We start from the raw sequence: 22,032 nt of genomic DNA, 5'->3' as shown, positions 1-22,032 counted from the left end.
GACGAGGGAGAGCCATGATGGAGGCAGAGAAGCAAAGGATAACAGCATAACAAGAAAAAAAAGCCAGGAGCTGAGATAAGGGAAGGGCTTTCTCTTCCCTGCGGAGAGGCTGCCATTCTCCAGAGGTTTCCAGGTGTACTTTGGGGGTGTGTGTGGTGTGACTGAGGGACAATGCCCAGGAAGATGAAGTCAAAGAATCAATCTTCTTCTTTTACTGACGGGACATCAGGTGTCTCGGTTGGAGAAGATTCCTCCGTCTGTGTCTCCGTTGCTTAGCTCCAGGTCCTGACGTTCCACATGCATTAAGCTGTCACTGTCCCCATCTAATTCACATTTCTTGGTTATTAATGCAATTATAGTGATGTATGAATGCAGGGGAGGAGGCTGTGCAAGGAGAGGTCCATGGTGGGACAGAGAGGGAAAGTAAAACAGATTCAGAATACAGGGAGAAAGGGAAAGGGCTTGGGGAAGTGATACAGGGAGTTTGAGAGGAAGGGCAAAGGGGGAAAAGGGACAGGAATAGGGATCAGTTTGAGGGGGAGGAGGAGGAGGAAAAGAGAGAGGAATAGTGAAGGGGAGAGGGCTAGTGGTGGCAGGTGGAGGGAGGGCAGGAGAGGTTGATGGCCATGGTTTTTTACCGTGTGCTGTTGGGGGTCTCGCTGCCCATCTGCCTGACTCTTGCTCTCTTTATCGTGTTGGGGAATGCATTCATCCTACGCCTGCTGCTGAGGAGGTCAGAGAAGGATGGCCTCACCCTGGTGATGGTGTCCCTGGTGCTTTCGGACCTGGGAATTGGGCTCTACTGCTTCCCCATGGTCATGCTTTTTAATGCCCAGCTGGTGCTGCCCTTCTACCCCTGCCTGTGGCTGACCTGCACCAGCACCTGTTGGCTGCTGGTCTCCTCTCTGCATCACATGCTCATCGCCATGGACCGCTGGTACAAGCTCACTTGGCCTGCCAGGTAAGCTGATGCCTCTAGAATCTCAACGGCATGCCTCCGCTTCTCACGCTAACCTGTGCACCTCCAACTCACATCCCCTGTGCACCTCCAACTCACACTCACCTGCATAACTCCAACTCTCACTCACATTCAAAGTGCATCGCCAAATCTCCCTGACAATCACCTGCATACCTCCGACTCACTCACACACTCCTGTACACCTCTGACTGTCCCTCACAATCCCCTGTGCACCTCCAACTCACATCCCCTGTGTACCTCCAACTCACACTCACCTGCATAACTCCAACTCTCACTCACATTCAAATGTGCATCGCCAAATCTCCCTGACAATCACCTGCATACCTCCGACTCACTCACACACTCCTGTACACCTCTGACTGTCCCTCACAATCCCCTGTGCACCTCCAACTCACATCCCCTGTGTACCTCCAACTCACACTCACCTGCATAACTCCAACTCTCACTCACATTCAAATGTGCATCGCCAAATCTCCCTGACAATCACCTGCACACCTCCGACTCACTCATACATCCCTGTACACCTCTGACTGTCCCTCACAATCCCCTGTGCACCTCCAACTCACACTCACCTGCATAACTTCAACTCGCACTCAAATTCACCTCTGCATCTCCAAATCTCCCTCACACTCACATGCATACTTCTGACTCACGCTCATCTGTGCAGTTCTGACACACACTCACATTCACTTCCACTCTTCCAACTGTTAGTACCTCTCCTCTAACTTCTAATAACTGGGTTTCCCCTTCCTGTTTCCATTACCACCAATTTTTCAGAAGTATTGTTGCCAGAGGATGTGGTTAGTGCAGTTAGTGTAGCTGGGTTCAAAAAAGGTTTGGATAAGTTCTTGGAGGAGAAGTCCATTAATGGCTATTAATCAATTTTACTTAGGGAATAGCCACTGCTATTACTGGCATCAGTAGCATGGGATCTTCTTAGTGTTTGGGTAATTGCCAGGTTCTTATGGCCTGGATTGGCCACTGTTGGAAACAGGATGCTGGGCTTGATGGACCCTTGGTCTGACCCAGCATGGCAATTTCTTATGTTCTTAAGAGAATACCAAGGCAAATTCCAGCAAAATGCAGAGAGCGCAGGGGCTGAAAATCCCAGAGGAGACTCCAACAAAATGCAGAGAGTGCAGGGGCTGAAAATACCAGGGGAGACTCCAGCAAAATGCAGAGAGTGCAGGGGCTGAAAATACCAGGGGAGACTCCAGCAAAATGCAGAGAGTGCAGGGGCTGAAAATACCGGAGGAGACCTGCAAAATTCAGAGAGCACAGGGATTGAAAATACCAGGGGAGACTCCAGGAAAATGCAGAGAGCACAGGGATTGAAAATACCAGGGGCGACTCCAGGAAAATGCAGAGAGCGCAGGGATTGAAAATACCAGAGGAGACTCCAGGAAAATGCAGAGAGCGCAGGGATTGAAAATACCAGGGGAGACTCCAGGAAAATGCAGGGAGTGCAGGGGCTGGAAAGGCTGTTGGCTAGCAGAGTGTGTTCTGTGCCTTCGTTCCTACCTCTCTGCCTCTCTCCGTCTGTCTCCCTTAGGTGCGCCTCATCGATGACTCGCTCGCGGGCCTGCATCCACATTGCCACGTGCTGGGCCCTGGCCATCTCCTTCTCCTACATTCCTGTGCTGGGCTACAACAATTTTAACCTCTTAGCCAGCTACGCCAATGGCAGCGGAGTGGCGTGGCCGGAGCCCGGCGCCCCTCTGCAGGTGGTCTGCCAGTACCTGGTGGTCCTCAACCTCAGTTACCTCGTCTACGTCCTCTTCTTCATCTGCACCCTCATCCCCGTGCTGGTCCTCTCCCTGCTGTACCTCTTGATGTTCCTGAGAGTGGGGCGTGCCCGCCGGTCCCGGGTGGCCTGCCAGGGAATTTCCCAGCACAGGCAGCGGCAGATCACGGCCACCATGGCCGTAACGGTGCTGGTGTACGCACTGCTGAGGATCCCTTACTGTACCCTCAACTGCCTCTTCCTCTACTGCCCCAGCTGCACCGTGCCCTACTGGACTGTGCCTTTCGCCTCCACCCTCATCCTGTGCAGCGCCATCTTCAACCCTTTCATCATCTTCTTCAGCCAGAAGGAGGCGCCGGCTGCCCGCAGGGGGAAGGATGCCAGGGTCAGCCTAGGGGAAAGAGCCTGCAGGCTGGCGCAGATCGGGAGCAAGGCTGGAAGAGAGTGGGAGAGGACAGAGGGTGAGAGGGGAAACGAAAGAGGCAGAGAGGAAGGGGCCATTGACCCTCCAGTCAGTAACAGCACAGCACAGCCAACAAGAGAAGCATTGCCAGCTCAGCCACCCTTCTGACCCCAGTGGCAGGGCGTGGGACCCCTGCCAGCTCCAGGCTCGCTCCCTCTGAAGCCCAGGAAAGCCTTTAATGCCCGTCTGCATCAGCTTCTGGCAGCGATCCCTTCCTTTCTGCCGGGGTCCTTGCCTTGTTGGGTGCTGTATGTGCTCCCTGAGCGTCAGCTGTCCCTCCCCACGCACTTCCTTCCATGCTGATTCTAATGGAAAGGTCTCACTGTTTTGCTGCTGTTTTTTACTGGACATCTTCAAGCTTTTGTGCTGAAAATAGGAAAAAAGAAAGTCACAGCTTTAGCTCTGTAAACAAGGCATCTTTTGTGGCTTTTCGAGTTTCTGTGTGCTCAGGAAATCTGAACTTTGTCATCACTTGCTAGATCTAATCTTGGCTCTGATCACTCTCCAGATCTTTATCTCCCCGGTCTCTGTCTCCACTTCTCCCTCTCTTGATTTTCAAAGTGATCCAAACTATTTAAAATACAAATATGTGTGTATATGAGTGCTTGAGGGTGTGTGTGTGTGTGTGTATGAGTGCTTGAGGGTGTGTGTGTGTGAGTGCTTGAGGGTGTGTGTGTGTGAGTGCTTGAGGGTGTGTGTGTGTGAGTGCTTGAGGGGGTGTGTGTGTGTGTGTGAGAGTGCTTGAGGGTGTGTATGTGTGTGAGAGTGCTTGAGGGTGTGTATGTGTGTGTGTGTGAGTGCTTGAGGGTGTGTATGTGTGTGTGAGTGCTTGAGGGTGTGTATGTGTGTGTATGTGAGTGCTTGAGGGTGTGTGTGAGTGCTTGAGGGTGTGTATGTGTGTGTGAGTGCTTGAGGGTGTGTGTATGTGTGTGTGAGTGCTTGAGGGTGTGTGTGTGTGTGTGTGTGAGTGCTTGAGGGTGTGTGTGTGTGTGAGTGCTTGAGGGTGTGTGTGTATATGAGTGCTTGAGGGTGTGTGTGTGTGCTTGAGGGTGTGTGTGTGTGCTTGAGGGTGTGTGTGTGTGTGTGTGCTTGAGGGTGTGTGTGTGTGTGAGGGTGTGAGTGCTTGAGGGTGTGTGTGTGTGTGTGAGGGTGTGTGTGTGTGAGGGTGTGTGTGTGTGAGGGTGTGTGTGTGTGAGGGTGTGTGTGTGGGTGTGTGGGTGTGTGTGAGGGTGTGTGTGTGGGTGTGTGGGTGTGTGTGAGTGTGTGTGTGTGAGGGTGTGTGTGTGTGAGGGTGTGTGTGTGTGTGTGTGTGAGGGTGTGTATGTGTGTGTGTGTGAGTGCTTGAGGGTGTGTGTGTGTGAGTGCTTGAGGGTGTGTGTGTATGAGTGCTTGAGGGTGTGTGTGTGTGTGTGAGTGCTTGAGGGTGTGTGTGTGTGTGTGAGTGCTTGAGGTGTGTGTGTGTGTGTGAGTGCTTGAGGGTGTGTGTGTGTGTGTGAGTGCTTGAGGGTGTGTGTGTGTGTGAGTGCTTGAGGGTGTGTGTGTGTGTGTGAGTGCTTGAGGGTGTGTGTGTGTGTGTGAGTGCTTGAGGGTGTGTGTGTGTGTGTGAGTGCTTGAGGGTGTGTGTGTGTGTGTGAGTGCTTGAGGGTGTGTGTGTGTGTGTGAGTGCTTGAGGGTGTGTGTGTGTGTGTGAGTGCTTGAGGGTGTGTGTGTGTGTGTATATGAGTGCTTGAGGGGGTGTGTGTGTGTGTATATAGAAAGTCAGAGAGAGAGAGCAAGAAACCAGGATACCAAGTGAGGAAAGAGATATTGGGGGGATTTCTCCATGTTGCCAGTGCTGTCCTGGGACATGTGGATAGCAGAGAACGCACTAAATCTTTTCATGGGATCTTTCTAAGCTTAGGTAAGGAGCTACTCCCTCCCTGGTCCAGGGATTTGCTCTCATTGCCTTCTTAGGGAGGTGGGGCAGAAAAGTGACTTTTTATCTGGGGTGCATATATCTGCTGCTGGGTTTCCTCCTTTGGATGGCAGATAATTACCCAGATGAGGGGAGTCTGGAGAAGTCTGAAAGATGTAACCCAGTTGCTAGCTGACCACCGGCACTGCCTGCCTGCCCTGCTGCTCACCAGCCTCTCACTGACCTCGGCTTAAAATTCCCATCAGCATTCACAGACCCTTGCTATTGCAGGTATGGAGTGTAACCGGGCACGACTGGAGGCACCACTAGGTGTAAGGCAGATGGAGTTTGGTGTACTGCGACTCTGTTGGGTATACTATAAGTGTCACCGGGTGTAATGGTGTGAAATCTTAACACTGGGATGAGCTGGAAAAGGGTTACTGCAGGTATCCAAACACATTATCGTACACTAGCAGCTAGCATGAAATCCCTCACCCCTTGCACTAACAATCAGTGTGCAATCCCTCACTCCTTGCACTAACAATTATTGTGTAATCCCTCACTCCTTACACTAAGTGTAGAATCCCTCACTCCTTGCACTAACAATCAGTGTGCAATCCTTGCTCTAGCAGCCAGCATGACATCCCTCATCCCTTGCACTAACAATTAGTGTGTTTTCCTTTACTCCTTACAGTAGCAGTCAGCATGACATCCCTCACCCCTTGCACTAACAATCAGTGTGAAATCTCTCACTCCTTGCACTAACAGTGTGTAATCCCTCACTCCTTGCACTAACAATCAGTGTGAAATCCTTGCTCTAGCAGCCAGCATGACATCCCTCATCCCTTGCACTAACAGTGTACAATCCCTCCTTGCACTAGTAGTCAACATGAAATCACCTCTTGTACTAGAAATCAGTGTGCAATCCCTCATTCCTTGAACTAACAATTAGTGTGCAATCCCTTATTCCTTGCAGTAGCAGTCAGCATGATATCCTTCACCCCTTACACTAACAATATGTGTAATCACTTCTTGCACTAGCAGCCAGCATGAAATCACCCATTGTACTAGTAATCAGTGTGCAATCCCTCACTTCTTGCACTAGCAGTCTGTGTAATACCTCCCCACTCACAATCAGTGTGCAATCCATCACTTGCACTAGCAGCCAGCATGAAATCACCCGTTGTACTAGTAATCAGTGTGCAATCCCTCACTTCTTGCACTAGCAGTCTGTGTAATACCTCCCCACTCACAATCAGTGTGCAATCCATCACTTGCACTAGCAGTCAGCATGAAATCCCTCACCCCTTGCACTAACAATTAGTGTGCAATTCCTTAGCACTTGCACTATGGCATCTGCATAAGACTAGAAGCATTAGTTCTGCTATCTGGAGTTGTTAGGCTGGGGTCTTACTTCCTTGATGGTGGGAGAGTTGCAGACGATGACTCCTCCTCCTGGATCCGCATAGAGGCCGGCAGGATTGTCCCTGCAATATTAAATTGATAATGAAGGCTTTGCCGATGATATGGGCAGAAGCACTGGTGATGTCACAGGGCAGAGGCTGGAAATTTGAGCATCACCAGAAGAAAACAAGACACAGCCCACTGAGGTGAGAGATCCTTTCCAACCTCTTCCGCCCCCCTCTCCCTTCCCCCAGCAAAGAGACAGACTGAGAATCTGACAGTAGATGAGGAGTGCATTAATTATAGTGTAATGTTACCAGACCTACAGATACACACAGGAGGCAGTCCCTGCCCCGCGGAGCTTACACGCTAATCGAGACGCATGCATAAAGAGCTCTGCCCAGTTTATCGCTGGCTTTCCCCTTGCTTCTCCCCCCCTAGGGATCCTCTGCGCCTGCCTCAGGCTTCCCTGGGTTCTGCTGCTGTTTTATCTCCACCGGCTCGCCCGAGAGGCCCTTCCAGGCACGTAAAAGCCAGAAAGAAATATTCCCTGAGGGTCCGGAGTCTGTCTCTTGCAACTCATACTAAGGCTTCCTGCTCTGGAGTATTCTTGTGCCTGATTTATATTGCATTTGAATGCTTCTATATACCTCCTTTCCCTCTGTCCATGCTCTGGTCCTTCATCTCCATCTCATGACTTGTGCTTCAGGTTCTCCCTCTTTCTGGATCACCTCCAGAACTGGACCCATACTCCAATGCCCGTACGACATTACTGCCGCCTCCTTTCTGCTGACTGTGGCTCTCCGTGGGCACCTAAAATGACAAACAGGCTGGCGGCACCTCATAAACGTAAGCCACTGACTGAGGCATGAGCTTCCAAGGACGCAGGCTCATTTTGGCAGATGAATGAGGTATGGCCGAGGAGCTGAACCCTAACGTCCCTCTGCCCCTGAAAGAGAGGAGGATAAATTGCAGGAGGACCTTGTGCCAGTTCTAGAGTCAGAAATAATCACCTGCAGCTCTCGCCCCTGTTTTGAGCACATCAGGATTTTGCCCACTTCCCCCATTCAGGTACCGTTTGTTCCCGAATCTGCACTTTTATGTGCTGAATCTTAAATGCAAGCATTCAGCCATTCTTCAAGCACTCTGCTGCAGATCTTAGTATCATCTACAAAACGGCAAACCAATTCCTCCCCAGTATCGCTTACTGAACAGAACCAGTCCCCAGAGGCGCTCACTAATAACGTTTCTCTCCTCGCACCCTCAACCAATGTCTAATCCAATCCACCAGCCTGCAGCCATCCCCAATTTATTAATGATCCTCCTGGGTTTATTTATCTGATTTTCAGGATATTCCGCTTTTCGGCACTTCACAGCGGATTACATCCAGGTACTGTGGGACGGTATCAAAAGCTTTGCTGAGATCCAAGTAGATCTCCTCTAGCCTATGCCCCCAATCTACTTCTCGGGTCACCCAATCAAAGAAATCCATCAGATTTGTCTAACACAATCTCCCTCTGGTAAAACCTAAGCTGCCTTGCATCCTGCACCCCACTGGTCTGAAGATCCCTTCAGTAGTGACTCCATTCATTTTCCCAAGGTCAGACTAACTGGCCCCTACTTTCCAACCTCTTTCTGTGTGCCTCTGGTATTCTGGAAGGATTTCCATCTGCTCACCTTTATCAAGAGAGGTTATAATGATTCAGTTAAAAAAAAAAAAAAAAAAGAGCTAAGGGTCTCTTATATGCAACAAATAAACCCCTGGCTAATGTAACCCCAATATTTAAAAAGGGCTCCAGGGGCGATCCGGGAAACTACAGACCGGTTAGCCTGACTTCATGCCAGGAAAATAGTGGAAAGTGTTCTAAACATCAAAATCACAGAACATATAGAAAGACATGGTTTAATGGAACAAAGTCAGCATGGCTTTACCCAGAGCAAGTCTTGCCTCACAAATCTGCTTCACTTTTTTGAAGGAGTTAATAAACATGTGGATAAAGGTGAACTGGTAGATATAGTATACTTGGATTTTCAGAAGGCGTTTGACAAAGTTCCTCATGAGAGGCTTCTAGGAAAAGTAAAAAGTCATGGGATAGGTGGCGATGTCCTTTCGTGGATTGCAAACTGGCTAAAAGACAGGAAACAGAGAGTAGGATTAAATGGGCAATTTTCTCAGTGGAAGGTAGTGGACAGTGGAGTGCCTCAGGGATCTGTATTGGGACCCTTACTTTTCAATATATTTATAAATGATCTGGAAAGAAATACGACGAGTGAGATAATCAAATTTGCAGATGACACAAAATTGTTCAGAGTAGTTAAATAACAAGCAGATTGTGATAAATTGCAGGAAGACCTTGTGAGACTGGAAAATTGGGCATCAAAAAGGCAGATGAAATTTAATGTGGATAAGTGCAAGGTGATGCATATAGGGAAAAATAGCCCTTGCTGTAGTTACACAATGTTAGGTTCCATATTATGAGCTACCACCCAAGAAAGAGATCTAGGCGTCATAGTGGATAACACATTGAAATCGTCGGCTCAGTGTGCTGCAGCAGTCAAAAAAGCAAACAGAATGTTGGGAATTATTAGAAAAGGAATGGTTAATAAAACGGAAAATGTCATAATGCCTCTGTATCGCTCCATGGTGAGACCGCACCTTGAATACTGTGTACAATTCTGGTCGCCGCATCTCAAAAAAGATATAATTGCGATGGAGAAGGTCCAGAGAAGAGCAACCAAAATGATAAGGGGAATGGAACAACTCCCCTATGAGGAAAGACTAAAGAGGTTAGGACTTTTCAGCTTGGAGAAGAGACAGCTGAGGGGGAATATGATAGAGGTGTTTAAGATCATGAGAAGCTAACAAGAAGCAGATTTAAATCCAGTTGGAAACAGCATTTTTTTTCACTCTATGAACAATCAAGCTGTGGAATTCATTGATGGGGGATGCATAGATGAATTTAAAAAGGATTTGGACAAGTTCATGGAAGAAAAGTCCATAAATAGTTATTAACCAGCTGGCTCAGGAAGATTCAGCACTTGAGTGAACTGCTAGAAATTGAAACTACGTTTAGGGATTGGCCACTGTCAGAGACAGGATGCCGGTCTCCATGGACTTCTGCTCTGACCCAGCAGGTCTCATGTTTTTATGTTCTTAACTCCCATAACAATGGCTTCAGAGAGAACTAGGTCGTTTCCCCTTATTATTCACCATACTAAAACAGAATATTCAAATTCTGAGATCAGCCAGTAACAACCACATAAACTCCCTCCATTAGCATACATTGTGCCACAACACAAACCCTGCAAAACACACACGTACACACTACCAGAATACCACACCCCAGCCACACATGCAGAACACAGACAGACCCTCAACAAATACAAAATATGGGACCACACATTAGAAATAGAAACTGAACTGGAAATTCCAGGGAACCAGATACTGGAGCAATTTCTTATGTTCTTATGTTCTATGGAGCCAACCTGCTACACCACTGCTAACACTAACTACCAGGACTCACACAGCAACAACTATGAAAAGGCTGCCCTGCACATATCACACTGACCTTAGAACCTTAATACACCTCCTACTAGGAAAACAGAACCAGCTAGACTGCTACAGATCCGTACACACTACCAGAATACCACACCCCAGCCACAAATGCAGAACACAGACAGACCCTCAACAAATACAAAATATGGGACCACACATTAAAAATAGAAACTGAACTGGAAACCCCAGGGAACCAGACTCTGCAGGCAGTGCAGACCCCAAGAACCAGAACCAGCAATGCCATTTCCCCTGCACTGTGCAACATGCAAAGAGAGAAGAGGAAAATCACAGACTTCCCACAAGAGAAGGAGCAGGAAAACCTGCGTCTAATCCTGGGGGAAAGAGGAGAAACAGCAGCGAGAGCAGCAGAGTCTGTGGGATCCTGCCCCCAGACCAGAACCAGGATCTGAGCAGAGACAATGCGGACCAGCACCAGAACCTGGATCTGAGCAGAGACAATCCGGACCAGCACCAGAACCTGGATCTGAGCAGAGAGAATCTGGACCAGCACCAGAACCCGGGATCTGAGCAGAGAGAATCTGGACCAGCACCAGAACCCAATTTATGTGACCTTGGTGACACAGGGACAAAGCCTAAGGTCAGGAAAGGTTCTTGGATCTGGAAGGGAGGGGACGACCATGAGAGGAGGTGGGGGAGAGACTGGAAACTGAAAGTGCCTTAGCGTGAATAAGGAGGGGTGGACTGAGATACTTTCCGGGGTTTTTGTGCTCAGATGGCTGTGTGGAGGGGCTGAGTCACAGGCGAGGGGGGATACTGGTGGTCTGCATGGAATAAACAGGGGGTGGGCTGGGAACAATGATTCAGAGACCCAAAAATAGAGGCGAGTGTGGAGGAGAGCAGGAAGGAAGGTGAATGGAGGGAGAGGCAAGAAGAGAACAGAACAGGGGAGATGAAGAGGGGAGAAAACAAGGAAGAAGGTGGAGTTGAGAGCAGGAAAGGAGGATGAAAAGAGAGAAGTAGTGTCTGAAAGAGAGGAACTGAAGGGAGACAGGGGAAGGGAAGGAGGGAAAAAGACTGCAAGGGAAGGATTGACAAGGAGAGGAAGTGAGGGAGAAATGAAGGGATGACAGAAGAAGGGAAGGATTGACAAGGAGAGGAAGTGAGGGAGAAATGAAGGGATGACAGAGGAAGGGAAGGATTGACAAGGAGAGGAAGTGGAGAAATGAAGGTATGACAGAGGAAGGGAAGGGGGTAGCCATGGAGTTTCCTGGGAGGTGTTTCCTTACCCTGGCTTTGGTTGGGTGTCTCAGATTGTTGGAGTTTCCTGGGAGGTGTTTCCTTACCCTGGCTTTGGTTGGGTGTCTCAGATTGTTGGAGTTTCCTGGGAGGTGTTTCCTTACCCTGGCTTTGGTTGGGTGTCTCAGATTGTTGGAGTTTCCTGGGAGGTGTTTCCTTACCCTGGCTTTGGTTGGGTGTCTCAGATTGTTGGAGTTTCCTGGGAGGTGTTTCCTTACCCTGGCTTTGGTTGGGTGTCTCAGATTGTTGGAGTGTCCTGGGAGGTGTTTCCTTACCCTGGCTTTGGTTGGGTGTCTCAGATTGTTGGAGTTTCCTGGGAGGTGTTTCCTTACCCTGGCTTTGGTTGGGTGTCTCAGATTGTTGGAGTTTCCTGGGAGGTGTTTCCTCACCCTGGCTTTGGTTGGGTGTCTCAGATTGTTGGAGTTTCCTGGGAGGTGTTTCCTCACCCTGGCTTTGGTTGGGTGTGTCAGATTGTTGGAGTTTCCTGGGAGGTGTTTCCTTACCCTGGCTTTGGTTGGGTGTCTCAGATTGTTGGAGTTTCCTGGGAGGTGTTTCCTTACCCTGGCTTTGGTTGGGTGTCTCAGATTGTTGGAGTTTCCTGGGAGGTGTTTCCTTACCCTGGCTTTGGTTGGGTGTCTCAGATTGTTGGAGTTTCCTGGGAGGTGTTTCCTCACCCTGGCTTTGGTTGGGTGTCTCAGATTGTTGGAGTTTCCTGGGAGGTGTTTCCTCACCCTGGCTTTGGTTGGGTGTCTCAGATTGTTGGGTTGGGGGGATTCAGTGCCCCCTGCTTTGGTTACTGAGGGGTGATGAGCCCCTGGCAGCCTCGCTGGCTGTGGGTTTAGGGTCCGCTCCCTGTATCAGCCACATCTCGCTCAGGGGCCACGCGGGCTCGTGGAGCCCAGGATCCCGTCTCTGACAAGGGCCAGTCTGGGTCGGGGGCAGACCTTTTCGGGGGGAGGGTAGAGGTGGCCAGCCCCAGGTCTGCCTGGCTAATAGGTTAATGGGTCTCTCCTCAGAAACCTGGTACTGCCTGACCCTGCTGCACTTCCCCTCTCCACCTCTCTCAGATTCAGGGTCCTGGGTCTCTTCTGTAATACAGGGGGAGCCCTCTCCTCCTCTGAGCGGCTAATACAGCGCGTGGGCTCCTAGCCAGATGCCTCATTCCCTCAGGTAATAGAGTAAATGCACAGAACGACCAGCATGGCCCATCCCTCCTCACGGGTACTTTCTCTCTGAAATCAGCGAGAAGCTCCCACAAATCCCAGAACATTTCCCCCAAAGAGGAAGAAATTCTAAAATGCAGGATAAAATTACCCAGTACCGAAAGGACAGTACCAAGGACAGCTCCGGGGTTCTGGTGCTGGTCCAAATTGTGTGTGCTCAGATCCCAAGGTCTGGTGCTGGTCTGAATTGCCTGTGCTTGGATCCTGGATTCTGGTCCAGATTATTTCTGATCAGATCCTGAATCCTGGTTCTGGTCCAGATTGTCTCTGTTTAAATCCTGGATTCTGGTCCAGATTATTTTTTATCAGATCCTGAATCCTGGTTCTGGTCCAGATTGTCTCTGTTTAAATCCTGGATTCTGGTCCAGATTATTTTTTATTAGATCCTGAGTTCTGGTGCTGATCCGGATTGTCTCTGCTCAGATCCCAGGTTCTGGTGCTGGTCCGGATTGTCTCTGCTCAGATCCTGGTTCTGGCCCGGGGGCAGGATCCCACAGACTCTGCTGCTCTCGCTGCTGTTTCTCCTCTTTCCCCCAGGATTAGAGGCAGTTTTTCCTGCTCCTTCTTTTGTGGGAAGTCTGTGATTTTCCTCTTCTCTCTTTGCATTTTGCACAGTGCAGGGGAAATGCACGGCTGGTTCTGGTTCCCTGATGTTTCCAGTTAGTTTCTGTTTCTAATTTGTGGTTCCTTTTTCTGTATTGGGTGAGGGTCTGTCTCTCTTCTGTGTGTGTGGCCAGGGCGTGATGTTCAGCTAGATGAAGTTTCTGTGTAGGGATCTGCCACTTGTTCTCTTTGCTCAGTAGGAGGTGTATTGGGGTTTTAGGGTCAGTGTGATATGTGCAGTGCTGCCTTTTCATAGGTAGGGGAGTTGCTGTGAGAGCCCTGGCAGTGCTGTTGTGGTGAGGCAGGATTGCTCTATAGGTGCTGAGTGTGTGTTTTGCAGGGTGTGTGTTGTGTCACAGAGGGATGGTAATGGAAGGAGTGTGTGTGGCTGTTAGGGAGGTGACCCCAGAATGTGAATAATCTTGTTTGCAGGGTGAGCAGTAAGGGGAAATGACCTGGTCCTGATCTGCACCTGTTGCTGGGGGAGTTGCTGTGGACTTGGGGGGGGGGGGGGGGTCCTTTACAGAACTGGAGGTGCAGGGTTTTGTATTGGGGGCTCTGTCCCTCCTTTCCAAATGCTGCTCAAGGGAGTTTACAGCACCTGAATGCTAACAATGCTCTAAGACCCTTCTCCAAATAGCTGACAATCTAATGATGAGGAGAAAGGAAGTCCCAGCATGAAAAGGCCTGGAAGGGGAAACATTAACTGAGAAAAAGAGACACACAAAGCAAAGCGCTAGAGAGAGAGAGAGAGAGGCATTCAGCAAAGCCAGAAAGAGACAGGGGGGGGGGGGGAGCAAGGCAGTGTCTGAGAGAGAGAGAGAGACATTCAGCAAAGCCAGAAAGAGACAGAGGGGGGAGCAAGGCAGTGTCTGAGAGAGAGAGAGAGAGAGACATTCAGCAAAGCCAGAAAGAGACAGGAGCAAGGCAGCGTCTGAGAGAGAGAGACAAAACTGTATCCAAGAATGGGAGAGAGAGAGGAAGCAGTAAAGGGGCTGACACACACAGCCGAGACTGGGAGAGATGCAGCAGTAGAAAGACTGACACCAGCCCGGATTGTGGTGTGGGGTGCATTAGAGTCTCATCATTTCCACCTGCCCAGAAGAGATGGTTTTACAGAATTGAGTTGACAGCGGGTGCAGGGACATGTGAGATTTTCCACTGAAGCACTGGCAAAGCCTGTCTGTGAGAGTCTCTCACAGCCTGGGCTGCTGTGAGCTCAGAGGCAGGAAGAGATGTCAGCACTTTCTGAAAGTGACATCAGTTCTCAGTCAGTGACGTTGCCACCAACACCTCCAGCTATAGAAAAGCAGCCACAGATACCCAGAGAGGGAGAGACAGCTAGCCAGCAGGAGAGAGGAGCCATCAGTCACAGATCCTCAGAGAGAGAGAGACAGCTAGCCAGCAGGAGAGAGGAGCCATCAGTCACAGATCCTCAGAGAGAGAGAGAGACAGCTAGCCAGCAAGAGAGAGGAGCCATCAGTCACAGACCCCAGAGATAGAGAGAGAGACAGCTAGCCAGCAGGAGAGAAGAGCCATCAGTCACAGACCCCAGAGATAGAGAGAGACAGCTAGCCAGCAGGAGAGAGGAGCCATCAGTCACAGACCCCAGAGAGAGAGCTAGCCAGCAGGAGAGGAGCCATCAGTCACAGATCCTCAGAGAGAGAAGAGAGAAGAAGAGACAGCTAGTCAGCAGGAGAGAGGAGCCATCAGTCACAGACCCCAGAGATAGAGAGACAGCTAGCAAGCAGGAGAGAGGAGCCATCAGTCACAGACCCTAGAGAGAGAGACAGCTAGCCAGCAGGAGAGAGGAGTCACCAGTCACAGACCCCAGAGATAGAGAGAGACAGCTAGCCAGCAGGAGAGAGGAGCCATCAGTCACAGATCCTCAGAGAGAGAGAGAGAGACAGCTAGTCAGCAGGAGAGAGGAGCCATCAGTCACAGACCCCAGAGATAGAGAGAGACAGCTAGCAAGCAGGAGAGAGGAGCCATCAGTCACAGACCCCAGAGAGAGAGAGAGAGACAGCCAGCAGGAGAGAGGGAGCCATCAGTCACAAAGAGACAGACACAGGCAGAGGTTCTGCATGCAGGGTCAGCCCTTGGTCCCAGGATACATGCAGTAGCTGTGGAAGAGACTGCTCGGCTCCCCCAGTCTCAGCAGGATGCACTGCCTCCTGCCTTGGTTCCTGTGGCTTGGTGCTTTTGCAGAAGGTAAGACTGAAGACCATCAGAGTCCTCCCACCCCTGCATTTTTCATGCCTCTCTGTGATGATCCATGCACTCCCTCCCGCAGCTCGCAGCATGACCCCCTTCATAGCCTCGGTGTTCGCAGAAGAAGGAACGTCTGTGGCCCTCCCATGTCACCTGCCTGAGCAGGGACAGAAAGAAGACTGGAGAATGTCCCTGCGCTGGAGCCGGGAGGGGAGGTGAGAAGCTGGGGTGCAAGGGTCCTGGGGCAGAGGTTGCAGACATGGGAAGGGAAATTTCTGAGCCATTTCTGTGAGGGAAATGTGGAAATGAGGCCTTTGAAAATTGCCTGACTCATGTGTGCATAAAATTATGCACACGGGGCCACTGGGCACAGACGTTTCTGTGCAGATAGGAGAGGTATTCCAGGGGCCAGGGCTGGGTAGGATCTAGCACTTACATGTGTGTGTTATAACGGGGGCAGGTTTGTCCACGTAACATTTCAGAGCCCGTTCCCAAACAGAACCTTTTCCCTTTCAAAATCTATGTAAAGTCTGTGATAAGCAGGGCAGCCCCAAAGAGTCTGCCCTGCTTATCCATGCGGTGTGCCCAGCTTCATCCCTGTGCAATAATATCACGCAGGCTGAGCACCTTCCCATTGGGGATCCTCTGTGCTGGTCACAGGTAGGCGAGCAGTGAGGAGGGGTCAGGGGTGGCTGGGCATCCCCTTGTGCAGAGGAGCCTGGAGCTGTGTGAAGGATTTCAGTCACCTCCCTGTGCCTTCTGCTCTCTCTCCCCATCAGGACCATGCTGCTGCTGGAGCAGAGTGGCATGATAAAGAGGGGCCAGCTCTTGCTTCGGCGAGCAATGATTCGAGAAGCTCTCTTCCACAAAGGTGACTTCGCGCTCTACATCCAGCCAGTCCAGTACACAGATGCCGGGCTGTACACAGGGCATGTACAGTACAGAGGGCTCTCCGTGCAGTGTCTCGTGCTGCTGCACGTTACCAAAGGTAAAGACTTGACACAGGACAAACCTTTTCTGCCATGGAGAGAGAAGAGGGGGACAGGGAGGGAAGGTGTGACCAAGAGGAGAGAGAGGAAGGGAGGCAAACACAACCTCTCTCCATCTCCATTCTGCTTAGGGCATCACTTAAACCCTGACCTCCTTCCTTAGACTTGTCTGAGCCAATGGTATTTATCTCCAGAATGCCAACTGTCAGCTTCTGAATATCTTCAGAGGATGAAAACTTGCCAGATAATAGAAGGACTAGGGGGCACTCCATGAAGTTAGCAAGTAGCACATTTAAAACAAATCAAAGAAAATTCTTTTTCACTCAACACATAATTAAGCTATGGAATTTGTTGCCAGAGGATGTGATTAGTGCAGTTATTCTAGCTGGGTTTAAAAAAGGTTTGGATAGGTTCTTGGAGAAGTCCATTAACGGCTATTAATCAAGTTTACTTAGGGAATAGCCACTGCTATTAATTGCATCAGTAGCATGGGATCTTCTTGGTGTTTGGGTAATTGCCAGGTTCTTATGGCCTGGATTGGCCACTGTTGGAAACAGGATGCTGGGCTTGAAGGACCCTCTGTCTGACCCAGTATGGCTTGTTCTTGTACCAGAGCACTGATAATGAACCAGTGGTACCTCAGCCAGCTCCCTGCCACTTCTTCCTGAACACCTTACCAGGCCTGCATCATGTAATGCTCCATTGCTTAGGAGACACCAGCACTCCCATCCCAGTCCTGGGACAGCAGAAGGGCCAATAACTTGTCACTCGCCCACAGGATGGAGATCTGTGTCAACCCCCTTTGAACTAAGGATCTCCATTCTAACTTCAAGTTCTGAATAAGAGACTACCTGACACATTAACTGTTGTTAATTTCCTAATCACTACGTTCCTAAACTTTTTTGCTTGCTAGCAGTCTTTGCTTCCAAGTTTACTACCCCTGTTAAATGTAACTTTGTTCTTCCTATTTTTTATTATGGTTCTTGTTACAGTTCCCCCTTTCGATGTAAACCGATCTGATATGGTCCTCAACCATGAAGGTCGGTATAGAAAAGTGCTAAATAAATAAATAAATAAACCCAGAAAAGGCTCTCAAAGAAAGCTGGAAGCTGTAATTAATAGTGGTGTTTAAAAGGTTGGACAGGTCCATTAACAATTATTAGCCAGGCAGATGGGGATTGTCACTTCTCCTGGAGCTTTTTAACAGGGAAGGGATCTCCCCATTCAGATTTACTGGGTACTTCCAAGTCAACCAGACTGGCCACTGCCAGAGACAGGATGCTGGGCTCAATGGACCATTGGTCTGATCCAGCAGGGCACTTCTTATGTAATAATGTAAATATCATTCCACTTGGTTGCAAAAACTACGATGTAAGCATAAGCAGAGGATGTCTCCCTATTATAAACTCTGGGTATGGGGTGAGCACTTGAGTGTTTGTACAGTAACTGGAGACAAATATCTGAATATAGCAACTTGAACTCATATACAAAAGTAGGTGCTACATTTCTGAGCAAATATACACAATATATGCTCTACCCTATTAAAGGCTTTTTCTGATCTACAGAGATCAGGCTCAACTTTTTAATGGAAAATTTCCAAAACTTTAGCACTTATCAAATCAGAAAAATGTAGTAAAAATAACTCTATTCATTAAAACAACAAGATTGATTAGCATAAATTATGGAACCCAGGCACATTCATAAACCATCTTAAAAACCTGTTGAGATAAAATTCTGTAATTACCTCAGGTTTCCAGTTTTTAATATTGTGTGAATTTGCTTTTGGGAGGGTGGTGCGGTGTAATCACAGCCCTTCTACAACTCAAAGAAATCCGTTCTGATATTACTGAGAACAGATCATCTGCAGGTAAACCATCAATCCTGGGAGCTTTCCCTAGAGCAGCAGAGAGTATTCAGCATCCCTGTCCTCATCCTGTGGGGAGGACAAACCTTGACTGTGATGAGAGCTGGGCATTCTTCTTATCCTTCCTTAACAATCAGCTGCAACCAGCCTGATCTCATAAGGGTTTGAAATTGCACACAAGAAATGATTTTCCCTTTGCTGCTTTCTTTTCTAAACTTAATAACAAATGTAGCAAACCTGAATGTCACTAATGCCCCTTTTACTTTCTCTTCTAATATATTTGCCTGAAGGAAACTCTGCTGAGCTGAGAAGCTTCCCTGAGCGTTACAGGACTATTCTTCTCCTCTGGGTGTTGAGGACAAGTGTAAGCTCTTGGTGTTTTTCTGGGCAGGACAGCTTCCAAAAGAAATTGATTTGGTTAAAAGCACCGTCTTAACCTTTCCCACTCGTGATTCAGCTAAATGTGCTGAAGGAAGCCAGAGCAGAATCCAATTCGGCCACTGAAAACAGAGCTGTTCCCTGTTTCTGACCTGGGACTGGTGTGAAGGGGGTGAGGAGTCGGAGGTAATGCCTGGGTATTGGGCAGAGAGTGCTCTGCTAGTGCAGCTAAGTCTCTTTCTGTAATGCGTGCGTAATCTGCGCATTATTTTGGTGTTTTCCACCTCTTGAAATAAGAAATAAGAATATGCCATGCTGGGTCAGACCAAGGGTCCATCAAGCCCAGCATCCTGTTTCCAACAGTGGCCAATCCCGGCCACAAGAACCTGGCAATTACCCAAACACTAAGAAGATCCCATGTTACTGATGCAATTAATAGCAGTGGCTATTCCCTAAGTAAACTTGATTAAGGTAATGGACTTCTCCTCCAAGAACTTATCCAAACCTTTTTTAAACCCAGCTACACTAACTGCACTAACCACATCCTCTGGCAACAAATTCCAGCATGTGACATGCTCGATCTTTATGCTTTGTCGATGTGATGTGCCCCACTTTGCTTTGGATGCTCAATCTAAAACAAGCAGTTTACAAATGTAAATGACTGAAAAGTAGCCACACGGTTGTGTTCATTTAGCCGGGTTAGGTGGGGACATTCCCAGGGGCTGTGCTGGATGGAATTGGGGAATGGTGCACACACTCAGCACAGGGCAACTTCACAGCCAAATTTAGCAAGTGCAAAGCCCAGGAGCCAGCTGCACCACCGGGCAATTGTGAAAGGGTAAACAGGTGTGGAATACAGTGGTCAAGCCACATAATTTGTCGTTGCCTGATAGACTGTAGGATTGTAAACCTCGCTTAGTTCCTGATTCTGTTTCTTTGAGTCGTTCCTAATGGCTTCTCCTCACATCTCGGTCTGCTGTTAGTTTTGTTCCTGGGCTGATGACAGATGTCGTGTTTGACGCTGATAAGGTACCTTTGCTAGAGAAGCAGTCATGATGAGATTCTAGGTATAGATTTGGGTTGGAGCCAGGGTACCCTCTGTCCTGAGTCGATTTCTCTCCCTAACTATTCAACTTTTTATTGAGGTCAGTGCAGGACCCTTAAAGTCAGGGATTAGTTTGAGTTGTCTGTTTCTTGGTACATTCACACCTGTGGGGTCTGGACTGCTCCTTGTGCTCTTTACACTGGGTTCAGCTTCTTCAGGTAGCACTGAAGTTACTCATATTTTGCTATCAGAGCTAAGCCATTTGCTAAAAGTAGTTCATTGTTTGTATCATCCTGCACGGGCTTTGCTTTATCAATGTCCATGGCAATACAGAGCCCTGGCACACCCCTCCCTGATATTACCTTGTACTCGTTATATAAACTCTGATGTAACTTGGATACCCTGTGCCTCCTAATTCTGCCGGGATAGACCACAGCATTTACCATTAACTTGATCAAATGCCTTCTCCCAGTCTCTAAGGATCACCTACAGACTTCTATTTCATTCAATGCACGTTTCCACTAATGGCCAGGGCCATTATAGCGGGCAGAATTTCACATGGGCCGGTTTACTGTGTACTATAAAATACTGAAGTCACATAGCACCTTTGCACCTCACCCAGGCCTGGGATCACCAGCATCCTGCGCCAGTGTGAGGGCCCTGGCAGCTGTGAGGAACGTATACAATACCCTCTGATATCCATAGCTATCCTAGCTGTCTAATTGTTCTCCTCTGCTTCTTAAACTTATCTTATAGAAGCCACGTTGGAGTCTTGTCTCCGTGGGTAATGATTCAGATGGACTGAAGTAAACACTGGAGTCTTGTCTCTTTCCTTCTGCCATCCCTTCCTCCTAACCACTCTGAATAGGACAGACTGGGAACTGAAGCCCCCTCCTCTTTTACAGTCACTGCAGTGCCTTCGGGTGGTCTTCCCCAGACCGACAGGGTCTCCCTCACCTGTGCCAGCACAGACCCAGAGAAGGAGGAGGAGGTGCGCTGGTACCACAAGGGACACAAGAAGTCTCTCTCCAGGACAATCGTCCTGCGTGGGAAGGAGCTGACCATCGAGCCGCTCTCCATGCAGGACGCGGGAGACTGGCGGTGTGAGCTGCTCTACAAGAACGGGAAGACCTCTGCCTCCTACCGCCTGCAGGTCCTGGGTATATGCACTCCCGCCTCTCCTCTCTGCAGAGTCTGACTTCTTGCCCTCTCCAAATTCAGTGTTTGCATGTTTCTCTTTCTGATTTGTGCTCCCGTAGTTGGTGTGGGTCTGGCCCTGTTCTGTGTGTGTGGCAGGGTGGTAGGGATCTGTCGCAGTCTGGCTTCTTCTCTGTTCCCAGTGGGAGGTGCACTGGCATTTAGGGACGGTGTAATCTTTGCAGGGCTGACTTTAGGAGGGGTCAGGTACCAGGACGAATCAACTGCAGGGAGACCCTTCCACATTGTCCCAAGCCGAGAGGAAATCGTAGAGTTGAGAATGGGGCGACCATGGCAGCAGGGGCCTCCCTAAAATATGAAGCCCAGGGGTCACCCCCCCCCCCCCCCCCAATGGATGGCCCTGGATATTTGTAGTGCTGCCTTTTCATAGGTAGGGGTGTGGCTTTCTGTCCATCCATCCATCTGTCTGTCTTCCTCTTTGCATCTCTTTCTTTTCTCACTCAGTCCATTCTTGTCTTTCTCTCTCTGCCTAGGGTTTTCCCAGGAGGATTCGAACCCCTCCACCACCTACGCGGCAGTGGGCTCCAGCAGCGAGCTGCCCTGCCACCTCAGCAGCTTCACAGATGTTGGTGCAGGGGCAGTCGCTGTCAGTTGGAGTCGAATGCAAAGTCTCCCCAGCCCGGATCCAGCCATCCCGGGATCAAACTCCTGGCCCAGCCGTTTCTCCCCACTACAGGGAAAGAAGCAGAATTTCTCTCTTCAGATCTCGGGGGTGCAGGAGGGAGATGCTGGACTCTACCACTGTTCCTTCACCTTCCATGGCCGGACCCTCACCAGGAAAGTGACGCTGGTGACCATGAAAGGTAATGCGATGAGGGTCACAGAATGATGGGGAGAGAAAAGGGAGGGAGGGAAGAGACGAGGAGGAGAAGAGGAGCAGGAAGAGATGCTGAGGGGATTGAAAGGGAGGCGGAGGATAAAGGGGGGGTATAAAGACAGTAGGAGGAAGAGGAGATGAGGGAGGATGGAGAGGAAGGAAGTCAAGTTAGAAGGGCGGGAGGGAGGGAAGGAGGAAGTGGGTGAGGAGAGGATGGAGGGAGGAGGACGTGTGCTAGTCACTGTCTCTTTAACTTTAGTGTCTTCCAGCCGGACTGGGCTGATCCGAGAGGGCTCCTGGCTCCAGCTGACCTGTGACTTGAGTGACCCCTCGGGGGTGGGGCGTTATGAGGGTCACATCTGGAGCTGTCAGTGGGGAATGAGAGTG

The 22,032-nt window shown here is 49.5% G+C and overlaps 2 protein-coding genes across 3 annotated transcripts; both read left to right on the top strand.

The window, feature by feature from the left end:
• LOC115078836 (adenosine receptor A1-like) lies at positions 1–3,817 on the top strand. The gene is made up of 2 exons (XM_029581874.1): positions 1–961; positions 2,532–3,817. The coding sequence occupies exons 1-2, from the start codon at positions 621–623 to the stop codon at positions 3,292–3,294; spliced, it is 1,104 nt and encodes a 367-aa protein (XP_029437734.1). The 5' UTR covers positions 1–620; the 3' UTR covers positions 3,295–3,817.
• A 6,666-nt stretch (positions 3,818–10,483) lies between these two features.
• On the top strand, positions 10,484–22,032 carry LAG3 (lymphocyte activating 3; the record flags this gene model as incomplete). 2 transcript variants are annotated; one of them, XM_029581873.1, is given in 6 exon segments in its annotated part: positions 10,484–10,638; positions 15,417–15,549; positions 16,114–16,322; positions 20,516–20,770; positions 21,302–21,631; positions 21,905–22,032. In XM_029581873.1, coding segments are annotated over 5 exon segments (1,047 nt in total), but the record flags the coding sequence as incomplete, so codon positions are not given.

Source organism: Rhinatrema bivittatum, chromosome 16, assembly GCF_901001135.1.
Source record: "Rhinatrema bivittatum chromosome 16, aRhiBiv1.1, whole genome shotgun sequence".
NCBI classification, from domain to species: domain Eukaryota; kingdom Metazoa; phylum Chordata; class Amphibia; order Gymnophiona; family Rhinatrematidae; genus Rhinatrema; species Rhinatrema bivittatum.
Note: the sequence above shows the minus strand (reverse complement) of the source record. Positions and strands in the feature narration are given on the sequence as shown.